This window comes from Trichoderma breve, chromosome 4, assembly GCF_028502605.1.
Source record: "Trichoderma breve strain T069 chromosome 4, whole genome shotgun sequence".
NCBI classification, from domain to species: Eukaryota; Fungi; Ascomycota; class Sordariomycetes; order Hypocreales; family Hypocreaceae; genus Trichoderma; species Trichoderma breve.
In genome coordinates this window covers 1,327,156-1,345,723 of record NC_079235.1, presented here as the reverse complement: position 1 = coordinate 1,345,723, position 18,568 = coordinate 1,327,156, and the positions used below count along the sequence as shown (strand labels likewise).

Genomic DNA, 18,568 nt, shown 5'->3' with positions numbered 1-18,568 from the left:
CCATCAAAAGCAAAAGAAATAGAAAAAAGAAAAACAGACTCGTTTATCATAATATTCCACTGATGTGGAAGTGATACTAATACACCTTGGCCCACTCGATAACCTCGAGAGCCATCATGACAAGAAAAAGAGTAGAAGGGAGAATCCTAGTATCCTTGTTAGTAAACAGTACAGTAACGGTATAAAGAGCCATTTATCAATATCTTGAAATGCTTACCAAATGACGTAGCTCTGAAACAGGATTCTACCCATAGTCTTCTCATACACATTGTTGATTTGGCAAATTTGCGCAAGTTGAAGCGCGCTAGGCGCACCAGTGAGCAGGAAGCACACGATGATGAAGATGGGGTCATCAAGAATGCTGATAGGCAGGTACTTTGCGGTGAGGGCCAATATGGGAGCCATGATTAGTGTTGGCAAAAACATCCTGCTCAATAGCGAGGCGATCAAGAGCTTGGTTCCAATCTTTTCCTCCTCGGGGTCGAGGGGAAATTCGTGAGCGGCAGTATTGCGAGCCAGGTTGGCACCGAGAACAACCAAGATCAAAGGCACTGCGACGCCTCCACTAGACTGGACCGCGTTGGTGACACTGTTCTTGACAAATGAACCCTCCTCGAAAAACAATTGCTGAAGCTTCGGGACAGACGCAACGATGACAGCACAGAGCATAGCCCACAGAGGGGGATTCATGAACTCCCAAGCGAAGTTGACTGCCTTGGCGACTGACTTAGAGATGAAGGAAAGGATGGTTTGTACAGGCTGAGGGAGCCGCTGATACTGGCGAGACGTGGCACCAACTGCACGGTCACTGAGAGAAGTCAATTGTCTCTTGACACGGCTAACAGCGCCTTGCTCGACTTCAGTCTCGTCTTGAAGACGGATCCGGGGAAATGAAAGAATGTCATCCTCCAGGCCATTATTAGCAAGCGTATGTCCATTCGCAGGGAAGTTGCCCTTCTTGAAATTCAGCAAGTCGGCATCGTCAACTGCGGAGCCAGCTAGCGAGGCCCGAGAGGTGTTTGCAAGAGGCGTTCGTCCAGCAGGTATGTAATCTTCGGAATCATTGCTCTCGCCGTCATCTTCAGTATCACCATCCAGGCCACCAATGAGAATCTCGGGCTCCTGTTCGCTTGGTTCTTCGTCGCTGTATCTGTATTGGCCCTCCTCGACTAAATCATCCTGATATTCTGGGTACTTGTCTTTGGTGGCTAGCAGAACGTGATATCCCCAGCTCCATCTGACAAGTTGACCAAGCTGCTGGAAGATTAGAAGATATAAGATGCCGCGCGCGCCGACTTCGTCATCATTATCGCCAGGTATCCTGTCCCAGTGGAGGCCCTTGATCGTCTGCGATAAGGAGAGCACAAGGGAGATTGGCAGCGAATTAGAGTTGCCAAAGACGCCCATGGCTGTGACAAAGTTGGAGGCTCGCTTGTTGAATCGGAATCCTTTGGCAACGAGAATCGAGACTATCCATGATACGAGCGTTTGTACGATAAAGATGGCGGGTATGATGGCGAGATCGGACAGCTTTTCAGCGTTGAGTTGGGAAGCTAATTTGGTGAAGACTGAGAGAATGAAGGTCAGATTGCGATTCAACATTGTTGCGCAGAGGGGGAAAAAATAGCATACTAAGGCAAGGCGTAAAGAGCATGACATTCAAATTCGCCAGGAATTTTTGTTTATCAGCGTCGAAATGACCAAGGCGCGCGACAATGTATCCCGGCAAGCTCACGCAGACCACCTCCAGGACGGCTTCGAAGACGAGCAAGCAGAGATGCGATAGGGAGGGATGCGATGGCGCCGTCTCCTGGAACATCTTGAGCGGCATCTCATACGCATTCTGAGCCATCACAGCCAACCGAAACGATGTCGGCGGCGTGAGGGCCAAGGTGGAATCCATCAAGTGTAGGCGCAATTCGTGTGGCGATTTCAATAAATCGTATATCGTCGAGTCGAGTGTCGTCGGTTGTTTTGCTTGTTGAAGAAGGGAACTCGAAATCGGGATGGCTGGACCAGAAACTGGCAGAGCAGGGGTGAAAAGGGACAATTTAAAAGAAGATGAAACAAAGAGAGTATGTGAGATTGGCTGTTGAAAGAAAATCTCAGACCGGGAAGTGCCGGTTGGCCGCTTCACCAAAAGTTCAAAGCGTCGTCAGCTAGGGACAAGTGCCGGACAGGTGAGGCCAATGGGATGTCCAGCCAGCGTCCAAGGGTGCCTGATCAGGTACAGTTTAGTACTCGTCCAGGTCATTCAGCAGTCACAGGCAGATGTCAAAGGGGCCATGGATTGCGCGGAGGTGCGAGGATGCAGGTTAAATGGGCTGCAGTGAATGCGAATGGGGCATTGCGGGAGCCCATCTGAGCGTCAGGCTGGGAAAAAGAGGCCAAGAAGATACAGGTCGCACAGGCATCAAAACAACGGAGAAGAAAGTACTAACCTGGACTCGTATGACGCTTCTCGGGGAGCACGACTCAGAGATAAGAGAGGCGAATGGTCGCGCAACACGCAAGAGTGACATGAGCCAGACGAGGCGCGGAAGAGCTGGGCAAACAAGCTTCTGGGCTAGCGGCCTGTTGGTACCCTCTTTCGGTCTTTGGGGGCCCTTCGGGGCTTGTAGGGCCTCTAGCCAGCCTCTAGCAGGACTCTAGCAGCCCTCTAGTAGCGCTCTTGGTGTCATTGACTCCTCTTGGCGGTCCCATCGGGCGTGCCACCGGCGGGCTATGTCACTCTGAATGGGTGTTTGCGCTGCCAGGTACTTCGCGCGGGATGCTTCCGTCAGCCAATGGAATTCCCCAATGAGCCCATGAGCCCTCCAAAAGAAGCCTGCCAGGGGGTGACAGGGCGTAGGGCTATCAAAGCAGAGGATTGAAGGGTGCGAAACAAGCTGAGAAACCGGAGAGGCTGCAGACGCTGGGGTCACGTGCCTCTGTGCCTTTGTTCTGCTTCGTCAGCCAACAAGCCACGGCGGTGGCCAAGAGGCTTTGTTTGCTGTGGCTGTGAAAGCAGCGCTACTGTACACGCAGAGCCCGATATTACATGGAGATTTAATTGCACTCAATCGTGTAATCAGGCTGGTGAGACTTGGGGACAAGATAAGGAGGCCTTGGGGGCCTTATCTGTGCGATGCCAGCCCCCCTTGGCAAGACATGCCAACGCAAAGCACACGCAATTCATGTTTGCCTTCGGAATTTCAAGGTGATTGATCTGCTGCGCCGTAATTGTAATTGTACCTCGGATGTGATGCTTCAATCCAGCACAATACAGCATCTGCCAATTCCATTTCAGACGTCCGCTAGCAGCAACTGAGATTGTCTCATTTCGTCAACCAAGAGGCAGCCAGTCAACGAGTGCCAGCAAGCACCCGCACGTTCCGACTCCATCACTTTCAAGCTCAGGCAAGGATCCGTCCACGGCATCTGTACCTCTGCATGTGCATTTCTACCCATTATTTGCTTCGTACAAATTGCCCACCTTGGACCGTATAAGATACATGTCCGTTTGCTCTGTACCTTATACCTTATACTCCGCATGCTTTACCAAGACACTCACGGCTGTAAATCATCGTGGAACAGGATAGTTGACGTGCTTTGCATTCCGTCGTCGTCACCATGATATGCTTGTGTCCATGGCTGTTTCAATTCGTCGCCTCATCCACCAGATCGCCATCATACTGAAAGAGGACGTCATGACAAATCTGATGGAGGGGGAAATTATACAGCAGACGTTGCACGCAGCACAGCAGTTTGAAACGAATGGAGCGCCGATCGCTCCTCAGCTAGGCTCCAGTCGCAGAGCTATGATGCATGCATCATCGAACCATCAGACCAGACGCATCTCCACGATAGCTTATCAGCTGTAGCACAGCACAGCACTATTGAAGGCCAAGTTGTACACATTTATGCTCAGATCAAGCACCTGGAATTACGGTTGACGCTGTCTTCAATGGTACCTGATGCCCAAATTACTTGCCCCCATGCCAACCAAGGTCAAGCTTAGCTGCAGGAGCGTATTATTTACGCCATCGCAGAACGAGATTGCAATTGACTCAGAAAAGACGGGAAGAAGCAATAGATGAGAGACAGCAGATGCAAGGGCAGTGAAGATATCGCTCGCCATTGGATGCCGATGTCAGCTTTTCAGGCAGCTACTGCTTCTCTATGCAGAGCCTGTCCCAGCCTCATATTAGCAGCCCAATGGCGAGGCTCGAGATGCCCGAATCTATTCGGCGTCACTGGGAAAATGATCCTGGGGTAACCTGGCTTTCGCATTACACCCACAGTAGCTCCGTCTTTTTTTGGTGGCTCCGGGAAACAAATGGAAGAAATCGCCCCCCTCTAGGCGAACTGGCCCGTCATTGTTCAAAGCCGTGATAGGCCACTATCATTCGCTTGATAGTAAAAGGCACGGCTCGGGGACCAGAGGCGGTTTCATCATGAGATCTGTCTGATATGGATCATCGGGCACGGTAGGTACCATCCCATCTGGCGATACCTAGGCGGCCTGTGGCAATAGGCGCCACGGCCTCGTAGATGGTGAGCTGCAAATACGAAACACATCGGCTGCTCAAAGTACCTTTGATGTGGAGTCGGACAGCCACTTCAGCGCAGCAGGTACAGATAATTCCACCCAAGAGGCCTCAAAGTCACCTATCAAACGTCGCCCAAGGCGCAGGTCATGGTAATTAAGCACGCCGCGATGAGAGTAGATTTTCCCGTTGCTGGTCTGGGCTCTGACAAGATGCGCAATAGCGTACAGTTGAGCGTTTCTGGTTAATAAGCGTTTGATTGTTGTTGTGGGAAACAGTGATGCTAAAGCGTACTCGTACATGTAATCTATATAATGCCAATAGCAGTCATCCACATCATGTCTTCCCTACCTCCTTATCTCCCCTTCATCCCATCAAATGGTTTCTTGTTTTCTGTCCTTGAATCTCCATTGATCCCAGGCTGTTTACTGGCACTCCTGTATTTGCTTTGCTTTGCCTTGCTTTGCCTGGCCTTGCCTTGCCCTGACGGGCCGCTACCGCTAACCCAACGTTGGACCCCTTGTGTCTCTTGTTTTACACACATTCCCTCATTGTCCAGCCCAAAGCTGACGGGCAAAACTCACTGCAACACGTCACACAGCTTAAATTCACAGCCAGCATTGATTCTCAGACGGCCATTCGCCATTTCTCAGTACCCTGTCGGCAAGATTCAAGGCATCCATAGGTCATTAACCACTCCAGCACTTTTACCCGGTGACATGACACTGATGCCCACTTTCAGGTCACGATAGTCCAACGTCGCCACAGCCGCCCAATCCCGGCGCCCCAATTGAAGGCGCATGCAGCGTGCCCTGCTTGTACATGACGTGCCGGCACCGAGACGCCTCCTGACGATATCTTGCAGCTAACTCGGCGCTATTTTGCCCATTTGACGCACGTCGCAGCTGTGCCTTTACATCGCCATCGTCATCGTTATTACAGCACCACCTCCAAAACTCCGCACCAAAACAAACCCGTCAATCCTTGGACAACCCCGCACAAGAAGTTGGGAAGCTCTGCCTCTGCCATTGCATTGCTGCTAATTTCGTACTCCATACGACGCCCATTGCAGCTTAGCACTTGGGACAAGGTGGTTCCGAGGCCTGATCAAGTATACGATACCAGGCGCGTTCAGGTTTCTTCACACGACCAAAAATAGCCAGAGGCACCGTCGACGGTCCAGGGAATTGGCCAACGGGCGTTCCTGATTGCTGGCCAGGGAGGTGAGATTTGATTCCTGCTTCTAGCCTGATGCGCTGTACCTGTGCGAGGAGTTGAATGCTACCCTGACACCGCCGCAGCTTCAATTTCTCATCCAAGTACAAGTTTATACCTTGCTGGGTAGTGCTTTTACGAGTACCTGTAGTGCCCAGGCGAGTTCAAGCTCGGGCAGTTGTTTCTTGTATGTACCTTACCTATGCCTTCGACCCTTGATTGAAATTGTTTAAAAAGAGCCATCGTCCGCAAGACGGTGTGCTTCACGACTGCTCTTTTCGTTGGGGAAGCAAAAAGAAAAAGAAAGAAAAGAAAAATTTTCTTTGCTCTTCGCAACTACCGCGCCGAACGGGAGCACGGAGTACAAAGCCTCATTTCACTTGGCGGACTGGGGCTGGTTGTCGATAGCTCCGGGCGCAGAAACAAGGCAAGCGCCGTTTCATCCACAGTCATCCAGAAGCTGGAATCCGCATTGCTGCCATCGCATCCCGACGAAAATCCAAACCTGCAGTAAGCTAACCGTCCTCTGCAGCCTTCGCCTTCTTCTTTGCCCGGCTGCCTTTTCGGTTTCTTTCCATCCTTCCTCTTCGCCCTCTCGTCATTCTCTCTTCTTCTCTCTCTCGTCGCATCACCCCCACGAACCAAGAAAAAAAAAACTTGTGACAGAAGGCACAGAGCGGTATAAACCGAGCGACAGCCGAGGCCAGCGAGCATCAGGAAAAAGCATCAGCCTTTTTTCTCTCTAGCCCAGCCGCTGGGTTTCAAAAGTCTAGACTGGCCTAGCCTTCGACGAGCGTTAGCCCACAGGACCAAACCGTCCGCCGTCCGCCTCCCGCATATCGGCCGTTGAAACGATTGTCAGCGACGAAGCATCGTGTTGCCTCCATCTGAAACCCCACCTTGGTCGAGCTTCAAAACCTCCACCTCGGGCCACCCGCTTCGTCGACGCCCACCGCAAAAACCTCGTCGTCCTCATCCCTCTTGCCAGGGTCGCTGGCGGCCCTTGCCCTTTGCGACGCCATCACCTTCGATCGAGCATAGCAACCTTGGTATATGGTCACTACTTTTGAATACTGGGAGATTCTTGGCTCCCCCATCCCTCCGTCTCCATCTCCATCTCCATCACTCCCGCTCTGAGCAATAGCCGCGCAGCTATATCTCTTCCAACTGTCACAATGAGCGGTTCCGGCTCTGTCCCGGCCACGCCGGACAGCGTGTCCGATGGCACTCGTGAGCTCTCGCTACAAGCATCTCCATACTCGGAAGACTCATCGGTGGCTGGCACGCCCAACGGCGATGAGCTTGGCGACTCTCCCAAGCGACTCCCATCCTTGAACACCTTTTCCGACCCTCGAAATATGAATCCCAACTCGACTACGTTGGGAATCTTGGGCAAGGCGAGGCATCCTCCGCAAGCAACCTCATCTTTCGTGGGGGGCGCCGGAGCCATGGACAACAGTGTCATGGCCAAGGCGCGAGCCCTTCATCAGCAGCGAATGCAAAAGGGCATGGCAGCGGCGGGCAGCTCGCCTGTCTCACCGATGCCCTCGCCCGGAGGTCCCGTGGCGCCCGGCTTCCCTAACCTCCGCATGCCCCCGACTATGCAGCGTCCCGGTGCAGTGCCGCACCCCAGATCGGCACCTGTCCTACCAAAGCCCTCCCTTAGCGAGAGAAGAGCCAACATGGGTATGGGAATGAAGCTCTCTGATATAGGCGGCAGCGGCAGCCCCATGCCTACGGGTGGACTGCGCCGGGCCGGTGCTCCCTCTTTCTCCGCCGGGATGCCTGGAAACGGTGCGCCTAGCGCTCCCAACGGCAAGCCCTCGCTGGGATCCCAACTAGACGACTTCAAGAAGTACATCGATACAGAGAAGGGCTGGATTACTTTTGACGGTGCTGCTACGATCACTCGGACCGGAGTCAACTTCTCCAATGGCCAGACCTTCAGCATATCCCTTGACGAGGTGGAAATTATAGATGAGCTCGGAAAGGGCAACTACGGAACCGTATACAAGGTCAGACATGCGAAGCCGAGTGCGCCGCGATTTGGACAGGGTTTGTCTGGAGCCAAGCTGGCACCGCATCCCCATCGCAGTCAGTCGGACTCGGCGGTCACAGACGCTGCAAGCGCATTGGACGGTCGGACCGGTAAAGTAATGGCGATGAAGGAAATTCGACTCGAGCTCGATGACGCCAAATTCACCACTATTCTCAAAGAGTTGGTCATTTTGCACGAGTGTGTGTCTCCATTCATCATCGACTTTTACGGAGCCTTCTTTCAAGAGGGCGCAGTTTACATGTGCATCGAGTACATGGATGGTGGTTCCATTGATAAAATCTACGCCGGAGGCATACCTGAAAACGTCCTGCGCAAAATTACCTACTCAGCCATTATGGGCCTCAAGTCACTGAAAGACGAGCATAACATTATCCATCGTGACGTAAAGCCAACAAATATCTTGGCCAACACACGAGGCCAGATCAAAATTTGCGATTTCGGCGTCAGCGGCAATCTTGTTGCCAGTATAGCCAAGACAAACATTGGATGCCAGAGTTACATGGCCCCTGAGCGGATATCTGGAGGTGCCATGGCACAGCCAGGCGGTACCGACGGAACCTACAGCGTCCAGAGCGATGTCTGGAGCTTAGGCCTGACAATCATTGAGTGCGCCATGGGCCAGTACCCATACCCACCCGAAGCCTCGTCCACCATTTTCAGTCAACTGAATGTAAGTTTTACCGACTGATATGATGGGAATCCTTGCTGACTAGATAATTACAGGCAATCGTCGAAGGCGAACCCCCTGCCATGCCAGAGGAGGGTTACACGGATATGGCAAAGGACTTTGTCAAGAACTGTCTACATAAGATTCCCAAGATGCGACCGACGTACGCTCTACTGCTTAAGCATCCTTGGATCCAGTCCTTGACCAAGCCGGAAACGATTACTGAAGTCGCCGAAGATGGTGAGACCGCAGATAAGGTAGCAGAGGCGGTGGGACACATGGATCTAAGCTCAGGCACCGAAGATGCCGAGGTTGCTGAATGGGTCAAGTCTGTACTGAAGAAGAATGCGGAAGGGCACAACGGCGACGGTCCTAGCAAGCCAGCGCTTCATGCCGCGCCCCTGGACAGCATTAGCCCGTTGGGGAGCCCTGTTATCAACCACGGTCTATAGGTTATCGACACACGAATAATTTTGAGTTACAAAAAAAGACGACGAGAGATGGAGTAGAAATCTGTTTGCCTCAATTACACTGCCGGGCCAAATATTTACCCGCATCGGGCCGGCCTACCAAAATGCAAGGAGTCGGCGCTATGACATTTGCCAACAGGAGCTGGTATCTGAGTTGGTTGCAGTTATCAACACGAATCAGAATAGCATCAAAAAGCGAAGAGGGGGAAAAAAACTGATGATGGAGGAGATATCAACTGCTAGGATGACTGGCTACTCTTTCTTTGTACGAATAAAGCAAAAAGGTCACGAAGAGAAAGAAAAAAAGAGCAAAACTATTCACACTCTCCTCCAGTCACGACCACGGAAAAGTCGCCTGCTTGTACGCAACACATCACAGCAACAACAAACCTCAGCCCATTGGCTTTTCTTAGACGGAGGATTTTTGTTTTTTACCATCAAAGGGAGCTACTACCAATGAAGCGGACGATACTCGAGCTTGTTTCCTTTTTTCATGTTTGATTCGCTCCATCATGACGCAAAAAAATCTCTTCGTCTTCTTCTTTTCTTTCTCGGTCTCCTTTTTTCTATGCATCTCATACTATATCTATATCTCATCTATATATATATGCATATCTTCTTTTTTCTTGTAGGCGAAGCGGGGGGATGGACTGGACTGGGACGGAGGATGGGCATATGGGGTGGAGGGATGTTCAGGCATTAGGTGTATACGGCGGGAAGGATTTTTTTTTTTTTTGGGGAGTTTTCTTGTACGCATATGAAAGACACAAGGCCAAGAATACGATGGCAACGTTGCAAATTAATTATATTTATCATCCATGTATACGATTGATGACTTTTGGCTCTGCGCCGGTGATGTTTGTAAGACGGGGCGAAATGCAGGCCTGACCATATGCACTGCAAATAAGAGTTCAAAACTTGTAATTGGTATTTCAAAAGCCTATGTAACGATATTTGAGTGCTACCAGCGAGTGTAGGTATTTGCAAAGAGCCATCATCGTCATCGAAATCCCAGACAGATATTGACCACGACGGGGTTCGCCGTGTCAATAATCTCTTGGATCTCCTCCCCCCTTCTGTGTTATTAAACGCCGAGATTTCCTTCATCGTATTAGAGCCATTTGGCATCATCAGATAGTCTCAGTATTAGTATTAGTACGTTTTCTTTCTTCACTTCCTCTTCTTCTCCTACGTTTCTGTTGCGTGGACTATAATAAGAAGAGCCGCTATTGTGATGTTTACGAGTAGTCTTCCTTAACCCGGTGACCATCGTAAGAGCGTCCGCGAGAACCCTTCTCACTACGCCGGCGTCTCAACCCAAAGCTAGTGTCGGAACGAATGCCGAGGGCGAACAGGACGGTAGCAAAGAGAAGGGCCGCGTATGAACCCCAGAGAAACCCAAAGGCGTAAGCTCCGATCTGGGCCGAGCGACCAGCATCGTGAAAGCGGTTGCGAGCTTCAACGAAAGTAGCCCTGTGTAACGGCTGTTAGCGAGTAATCTTGCAAGTGGTTACGCCGACAGACACCCATAGATAGGGGAAATGCACGACTTTGGGCTTGACGTACGTTATAATAGTTACGGCGAGTGTGAAAAAGAAGAGAGCAATGGCAGAGACAACAAAGGCAAGCGCAGCACCTAGGCGGCCACAGCAGGACAAGAATGCGGTGAATAGGGCCATAACCTCAAAGAACAATGTCATAAGCAGGAACACCCATCCAAATCGCCACATGTAAAAGTAATGGAACGACGTTGTGTCGCTGCCATGGCTTCCACCAAGTCCCGGTGGCACGTTCTGCGCATTGCTGTCCCAGGCAAACCCGAAGGGGATGGCGGGGTGAGCATCTCCGCAATCGTTATTGTTGAGGCCACAGATGAAGAAGTATGTCCATTGGGAGATGTCTCGGGCGCCGGTGATGCCACTGGTGTCGGCGCGGAGATAGTATGTCTTTCTGAAAGGAGTATCATGCGTGACGCCAGGGAGGATGATGAACCAGATGAACAGGATGGAGGTGGAAAGGAGAATGAGGCCGGAAGTGCCTAGAATGACGTCTATAGGAGGTTTCTGGGTTAGCTTGGTCCTTGCTTTTCGTCACGGAGGGACGGAGTGGGCGGTAATGTTGGTAGTAGTGATGTTAGACAATATTATAAGAGATCAAACCTACTCTTAGGCATCTTGGGTCGACTTCACAATTGGTAATTAGTAGTTGGAGGATACGGACAGGCGGAATTGCACCGCCAACGAAAGTCTTCTGCGGTCCAAGGGACGGCAATGATGGTAATGAATAGGATACTGTAAGAACGATGACGGCACAGATGCTGCAGGAGACCCTGCTTCAGCTAGGTAGGTATATTCAGAGGGTCATGAACAGACTCTCGTCGAGAGCGCAAACCAGCAGAAGCGGTTGGGGGAGCGAAGTAATTATGTCGGTAATTGGATAATGAGTAATTCTAGTGGTGAAAAAATAAGAAAAAGGCAGAAAAGAAGCTGAAGTAGAAGCTGAAGAGAGCAAAGCTGGATACATGGCAGGCAGGACTGGGGCAGGAGTGGCGGGGCTTGATGATGCAGTTATTGAGCCACGCAGGTCCACGGTTACGTTGCTCAGATGTCAAGTACAGGCTACAAGTTGTCAAGTGGCTTCAATGGCTTGGGGCTACGTACAAGTTACACGACAAGCGAGTGACGATGTCGCAACGAGAGGTCACCCACAATCACATTCACACATTTTGGCGATCGCGCTGCTGCAGCTCCCGATGCTAGTCTACCTTGGTTATACTAGTGCCAGGAAGCTTTTGGCGGGCTGGCGCCGGCTCTGGTTGGCTGGCGGGATCGTGGAGCAGGGCGATGACGACACAAGCAAACGAGGAAGATGGAAGCCAAGAAACCTGACATTTGATTCAATCACTCTGCTCTGTCAATTGGTTGGTGATTATGCTTATGCCGAGACCGGGGAACCCAATTCTGCCTCCATGACTTTGTACAGCTCAAATTGAATTTGAACGATGCTACAGCAATGCCAAACGGGCAATCCGTCAGCATCTTAAGTGCCCAATACGAGTCAAGCCTTCAACTGCCACTACGGAGAACGTACCAAGGTTATGAAGGGCCACTAACCAAAGGTACAGAGCACGCGCATTCCATCATTGTACGTGTATATCCTCCAAATCACACCTCAATGGCACAATTGGCGGTGCGGCCGTCGCTGGCGCAAACCTTGTTGGCCATCTCCACAGCGGAATTCTCAAGCCATTTGATGTCATGAAGCCGGTGATGCGTACTTGGCTGCTTGGCCAGGCAATGGATGAGGCGTTAGAATGTGGTGTGCCGAACCGATAGACTCGGATTAGTATTCACATGATCAGCCAGGGCGGAGGAAAGAAGGCATCGATAGCTGAAGCCCTTCATTTTGGCTGCTTGGAGTCGTCACCAAGTTCGCCGGCAGCGTCACGTCAGCAGCATCCACAACCTCGCTTTTAGCGTCTCTCGGGCGCTACAAGATTTCGCCTCTCTGTACCGCCGAATATCGACTAACGTTAGCATGTCCATACCTGCGGCTAATAGGCACTGCTGCATCAACGCCTTTGGTCAACCTTCTTTATTCCCCCTTACGGCTGCTGCTTTTAACTGCTAGGAGGCACTCAATCCAGGTCACAAGATGTGGCACGTGCCCCGCCTGCAACTTGTGAGGGCAGCGGCATTATCGAGACGGCACTTGGTGCAAAAGGCGACGCTGTCAGTAGAGAGTCGATGGTGGGAGACGACGACTTCGAGGGGAACTCTACTGGAGCACCAGCATCTCACGGAGGATGACTCTACTGGCCTGACGAGCTATGAATCTGCCGAAGATGCCCAGGAACGGCATCGGGGTGCCTTTTTGACCTGGAAGGGTCTCCCGGAGAAGTCGAGGACAGAGCATGAGTGTCCACGGCCTCGTCTTATATCATTTGAATCTACGCCAACTTTCACGCTGGGACGTCGACAGGATGATCTCACTCAAGATCAGAAAGCGCATCTAGAGCGGCCTTTAGACGTCCATCTTTTGCGGTATCCCCAGCCCATCAAAATGCTCTTTCATCCTCAGGTGAAAAAGACCAACCGCGGGGGCCTCACCACATATCATGGCCCCGGCCAGCTTGTCCTTTGGCCAGTGCTAGACATGCATTCTTCTCTCTATCCCAAATATAGTGTCTCCACGTTTGCCAGTCATCTTGAGGCGACCACACAGCAATTTCTCTTGGACATGTTTGACATCGAAACTTATACCAACCGTGATGAGCCTGGAGTCTGGGTTCGGGCCTCGTCGGGCCAGCCGCGCAAGATTGCAGCTCTTGGGGTCCACCATCGGCGGTACGTCACAGCTTTGGGCACTGCCATCAACATCGATGTCTCCGTAAAGGGTGGCGAGGATGTCAATCCGTGGGCTCGGTTCGTCCCCTGTGGCCTCGAAGGAAAGCTGGCGACGTCTGTTGTGGCCGAGCTCGGTAGTGCTGCTCAAGGCATGTCGTTTGATATATCAGACTTGGCACAGCGCTGGGCCAGTATCTTTGAAGAAGGGTTGATGGATGTGTCAAGACGAGGTGTCGACCTGGGACGGTGACACGTTTGAGCTATTGGCAAGTAGCAGGCTCAGGAGAGCAGAGCGAGAATCAGCGCGAAAGAGAGCTGCATATACTCTCCTATCAATCCATACCATCTCCTAGAGGGTCGTTCCTACATTCTCCGAGATCGACAGAAGACGAGATAGCTGATCACGGCGCAATGGCCGTAATGATCCCAGGGTTTGTTATCACCAATCATATGCTCTGGGAAGAGGAAGCCTCCTCCAACAAACAACAAATGGGCATGTGATGCCTTCAACTCTACTCTACTACCCCCACAATCGCATCTCGCATGGGGAGACAAAGATCGAGATAGCCGGCGGCAGATGTTGGCCGGCGGCAGATGATGTCCAGTGTCATTAACATCATGAAACGATATTACGTGTAATCGTAATCTGTCCGAGGAGAAGACAATGACATTAGCCTATGGAATTACTTGAGATCTCACGAATCTCCCTTGACTGTTGTCTTCACCTCATTGCCTTATCAGTGTCGCATAATGTGTGAAGCCGATAACGAAGAAGAGCTGGCCGGTATCATCCGAGATGGTTAGTCGTGTGTATCACCAATCGACGTTTCCGTTTGCTGGTGCTGTCTTCTAATACTATCATGCTGCTTATCTCCCATATCCGGGTGAGCTGAGTGGAGCTGTCTCTTATCCATCTCTGCTATGACTTATTGCTACTGCGAAGTACAGTAATCTTCCGTACCACATCTTCTAATCGCTACATCTTACAAGTATATCTCCAAAGATAGGGAAAGTGAAGCGATTAATTGTCTGATGACTGTTATCTCTCCATGCGTTGACATTGTATCTTATCTCTGCCATTTCATCCATCCCCGGCTCTTTGGCAGGCCTTCTCCGCGGTTTGTGCCATTCCCTAGTCCTAGGGCATGGGGTAATTTTGCGGGGGGTGCGGCACCTATCTATAGCAGCTGTCAAGGATCTCCTATCTCGACCTTATCTCGACCACTAAGCTGTCATTACTATATCCTCACATTCCTGAGCCAACCAGATCTTCACTTCACCAAAGGGCGCGGCCGATAAGCAACACTCTGCAATCATTTTGGCTGTTTAGCCTGTATTTGCTTTTGCCATCGCCACGATCCTATTATCCATTATCAGCTCCCCTGCAACTGTCAGCGCTACCCCAGAAGCTGTGTCTTTGATACGCTTCACTGCCGATCGGCAGCCCTACGATACAGTAGCCTCAGAACACAAGCTTAATGTGTCAAAATGTCGCAATTCATCGTCGCAAGGCCGCTCTCGCTTTTCCTGTGACTGATGCAATAGATTCCTTCATTCTTATCGTACTGTATCTCCTTAGCGAGAAATCGCAATCTACAAGATGGAAAATCACCAAGTGGGAGTTGGGGGTTTAATCATGTCCAAGCAAGAGATTATTGGTCCTGGCAAGGCTTTGTACCGGAATCGGCCGAATCTACGAGAGCCATGATTGAATGAAAAGCATCTAGATAATAGGTTGTGCAAGATGCTACATATCCACGTATTCTCTCCCTCTGTCTCCGGATTTGGACAGCTTACCGGCATAAGGAGACATCTTGAATGCAACGTCCTAGGCAGCCTTCTTGGTGAAGCATCAAATCCTGGGCAGAATCATGTCTGACTCAAGTTCCACCCCGCTGAGCCAAGCCTATGGCTATGGCATTGTCCTTGGCCTTGGTTTTGCATTTGCCATCTTTATGGTGAGTTCTGACTGAGACTTACCTCCTTCAATGAACACTGAAACAGCATCTCCTAACATGCCTTGTGATAGATCACCGTTACTCACATTCTTAAACGGTTCAACAATGAAGTTCAGACGTCTGAAATGTTCAACACTGCTGGCCGTACCGTCAAATCTGGTTTAGTGGCCTCAGCTGTCGTCTCGTCCTGGACCTGGGCCGCGACTCTATTACAGAGTTCAGGCGTGTGTTACCGATATGGCGTCTCTGGTCCCTTCTGGTATGCCTCTGGAGCTACTGTTCAGATCTTGCTATTTGCTACGATAGCCATCACGCTCAAGAAGCGAGCACCAAATGCGCATACGTTCCTGGAAGTCATCAAGGCAAGATATGGCATGGCAGCACACTTCACCTTCATCGTCTTCGGCCTCATGACCAACATGTTGGTTTCACTCATGTTAATCACGGGAGGAGCAGCAACTGTAAATGCATTGACTGGGATGCATGCCGTAGCAGCCATCTTTCTCATTCCCATCCCCGTCGTGGCGTATACTGTGTCTGGTGGTCTCAAGGCGACCTTCATCACCGACTACATCCATACGTTTGCAGTGCTCATTATCATCATGATCTTTGCTCTCAAGACCTACGCCACCTCAGATGTGCTCGGCAGCCCGGCAGCCGTATACGATCTCCTCGTCAAAGCTGCCCAGGCCCACCCCGTCTCTGGCAACCGCGACGGTAGCTATCTCACCATGAAATCTCAGGGTGGTGCCATCTTCTTCGTCATCAACATCGTTGGAAACTTTGGCACTGTGTTCTTGGATAACGGCTACTACAACAAGAGTATTGCAGCAAGCCCGATTCATGCTTTGCCGGGATACATCATGGGCGGTGCGGCATGGTTTGCTATTCCGTGGTTGACAGCCACCACTCTCGGCCTTGCGGCGCTTGCCCTCGAGTCTAGCCCTCAATTCCCGACGTACCCTAACCGCCTCACGGATTCGCAAGTTTCTGCTGGTTTGGCTCTTCCTTACGCCGCCGTAGCCCTCATGGGCAAAGGTGGCGCCATTGCTACTCTCATTATGCTGTTCTTGGCCGTCACATCAGCCTTTAGTGCTGAGCTGGTAGCAACATCCACCATCTTCACATACGACATTTACAGGACTTATATCCGCCCTAGTGCCAGCAGCAAGAGCCTCGTATGGATGTCTCATATTTCCATGGTCGCCTATATGCTCGTCGTCTGCTGCATCTCCACTGGCTTATGGTATAACGGCATCTCCATGGGCTACCTCTATCTGCTCATGGGCGTGTTAATCTCAGCTGCTGTGATCCCGGCCACATTGACACTGCTGTGGAACGGCCAAAACCGCTGGGCAGCGATTTTCTCACCCATCTTGGGCACAATCTGCGCCATTGTTGCCTGGCTCGTCACTGCCAAGAAGAAGTGCGGCAAGTTGGATGTCGACTGCACGGGCTCGAACGATCCGATGTTGGCTGGCAACGTGGTTGCGCTGCTGGCGCCTGTTGTTCTTGTGCCCCTATTTTGTCTCATTTTCGGCTTTGACAAGTACAACTGGCAGTCCATGATGGAGATTCGAAAGGTGGATGACCACGACATGATTCAGGCGTCAGGGCTTGACAGTGAAGCACAACGACAGCTGGAAAGAAACCAGGAGCGTACGGAATCTGAGGAAGAGCGCCGAAAGCTTAACAAGGCATTCAAGATTGCCTGCTTTGTCACTGTCTTTATGTAAGTTTGAGTCATTTAGATACCCGTTCCAAGGAATTATGTCACTAACATGCGAAACAGGGCACTTGCGTTCCTCGTTCTTTGGCCAATGCCCATGTATGGCACCGGGTATATCTTCTCCAAGCCCTTCTTCACCGGCTGGGTGACTGTTGGTATCATTTGGATCTTCTGTTCGTTTATCTGTGTTGGATTGTACCCGATATGGGAGAGCAGGGCAACATTGGTTAGAGTGCTCACTGGAATTGTCACTGGCAAGGCACCACCTGTGGTCACGATGGCTATTGAGGGTGAAACGAGCGGAGATATGACGCCTGAAAAAGAGGATATGAGGGAGGGGTCAATTCCATAAGGGAAGAATTCAGGTCTTGGTACAGGCTGGGGGACTTTTTCTTGTCACGATTTGAGTTATAACTCGCTAATAAACAAAAAATATTGTATATTCTATCAGAGATGTCTAACGCAACTCTATGCTCTATCCACAGCCTCACCACCACCACCACCACCACCACGCCTCTTATACACCCTTCATTCAAACAGCCCCATTTTCCGTCTCCTCAATCGTCTTCCTCAACACCCTCGCCGGATTCCCCGCCACAACAACACCCTCAGGAACATCCTTCGTCACGACACTCCCCGCCCCAATCACCGCCCCCTTACCAATCGTCACCCCCGGCAGGACCGTCACGCCGCCGCCGAACCAGCAGTCCTCGCCGACGTGGATGGGCTTTCCGGACTCGGGCCCGCGCGTGCCGTTGCGGACGCGGTGGTCTAGTGGGTGCGTGCCGGAGTAGAAGCTGCAGTTGGGGCCGATGAGGGTGCGGGCACCGATGGTGATGGGGCAGGTGTCGATCCAGGTGCTGTTTGAGTTGACGAAGACGTTTTTTCCGAGTCTAAGAGGTGTTAATAGGGTAGTTTGTGTATGGATGGATTTGGTTTGGGTTGTTCCATGGTAAAAGGGGACGTACTTGATGTTGTATCCGTAGTCTGTCTTCAGCGGTCCTTCAACCCATGGATAATCCTCCAGCAAGGCATCATCTTCTTCTTCACTAGCAGCTTTTGGCGGCAGTGGCTCTTCATCTCTAGCAATCCTATAAAAAAAAATAAAAAGAAGAACCATCAGTAAGAAGAACCTTTCATCCACGTAAACTCAAAAAACCATGGGTGAAAGCCCGGTCTTTGAAACAGGTATATGCATAAAAAAACATACTCCTTCCAAATCTCGACGAGTTCTCGCCTAGTAACCTCCTCAGCCGTGTTCAGCCTCCTGCACGCCCTGGCGCACTGCTTTCTGTCCTGGATGAGATCTGGCGTAAAGGCCCAGTAGAGCTCGCCGCGGGCCATTCGGCGTCTGTTTTCTGCCAGGTCAATGGGCGTTCCGTCGGGGGACCGAGCTGCCATTATAATTGAGTGTATGTTGTGTTATTCTATGTTTTACTATATACTAGAAAGGTCAAAAAGTGTATAGATGGGCGGGGGTTTGTTAGTTTCTGAAATGGTTGCAAGATAGAGTGAGTGAGTCAGTGACTGAGTGAATAGGCGGCTGAGAATAGTGCGGGGGAAATCAGGCAATAGATTGTCTCAAATCTGATCTG

At 51.1% G+C, this 18,568-nt stretch overlaps 6 protein-coding genes across 6 annotated transcripts; 3 read left to right on the top strand and 3 right to left on the bottom strand.

Moving 5' to 3' along the window:
* Positions 1 to 76: 76 nt before the first annotated feature.
* T069G_06718 (membrane transport protein domain-containing protein) lies at positions 77 to 1,819 on the bottom strand (the record flags this gene model as incomplete). The annotated part of the gene is made up of 5 exons (XM_056173928.1): positions 77 to 146; positions 218 to 808; positions 854 to 986; positions 1,074 to 1,568; positions 1,633 to 1,819. 5 exons carry the CDS (start codon positions 1,817 to 1,819, stop codon positions 77 to 79), a joined length of 1,476 nt encoding a protein of 491 aa, XP_056027507.1.
* Positions 1,820 to 6,919: 5,100 nt separating this feature from the next.
* On the top strand, positions 6,920 to 8,922 carry T069G_06717 (protein kinase domain-containing protein; the record flags this gene model as incomplete). Its single annotated transcript, XM_056173927.1, has 4 exons — positions 6,920 to 7,538; positions 7,587 to 8,473; positions 8,527 to 8,710; positions 8,765 to 8,922. The coding sequence occupies 4 exons, from the start codon at positions 6,920 to 6,922 to the stop codon at positions 8,920 to 8,922; spliced, it is 1,848 nt and encodes a 615-aa protein (XP_056027506.1).
* A 1,256-nt stretch (positions 8,923 to 10,178) lies between these two features.
* Positions 10,179 to 11,113, bottom strand: T069G_06716 (SUR7/PalI family domain-containing protein; the record flags this gene model as incomplete). Its single annotated transcript, XM_056173926.1, has 3 exons — positions 10,179 to 10,413; positions 10,507 to 10,990; positions 11,104 to 11,113. 3 exons carry the CDS (start codon positions 11,111 to 11,113, stop codon positions 10,179 to 10,181), a joined length of 729 nt encoding a protein of 242 aa, XP_056027505.1.
* Positions 11,114 to 12,594: 1,481 nt separating this feature from the next.
* T069G_06715 (uncharacterized protein) lies at positions 12,595 to 13,536 on the top strand (the record flags this gene model as incomplete). Its single annotated transcript, XM_056173925.1, has 2 exons — positions 12,595 to 12,969; positions 13,021 to 13,536. 2 exons carry the CDS (start codon positions 12,595 to 12,597, stop codon positions 13,534 to 13,536), a joined length of 891 nt encoding a protein of 296 aa, XP_056027504.1.
* A 1,621-nt stretch (positions 13,537 to 15,157) lies between these two features.
* On the top strand, positions 15,158 to 17,325 carry T069G_06714 (sodium:solute symporter family domain-containing protein; the record flags this gene model as incomplete). Its single annotated transcript, XM_056173924.1, has 3 exons — positions 15,158 to 15,244; positions 15,316 to 16,976; positions 17,037 to 17,325. The coding sequence occupies 3 exons, from the start codon at positions 15,158 to 15,160 to the stop codon at positions 17,323 to 17,325; spliced, it is 2,037 nt and encodes a 678-aa protein (XP_056027503.1).
* Positions 17,326 to 17,505: 180 nt separating this feature from the next.
* T069G_06713 (hexapeptide repeat of succinyl-transferase domain-containing protein) lies at positions 17,506 to 18,374 on the bottom strand (the record flags this gene model as incomplete). Its single annotated transcript, XM_056173923.1, has 3 exons — positions 17,506 to 17,866; positions 17,942 to 18,064; positions 18,184 to 18,374. The coding sequence occupies 3 exons, from the start codon at positions 18,372 to 18,374 to the stop codon at positions 17,506 to 17,508; spliced, it is 675 nt and encodes a 224-aa protein (XP_056027502.1).
* Positions 18,375 to 18,568: the final 194 nt, after the last annotated feature.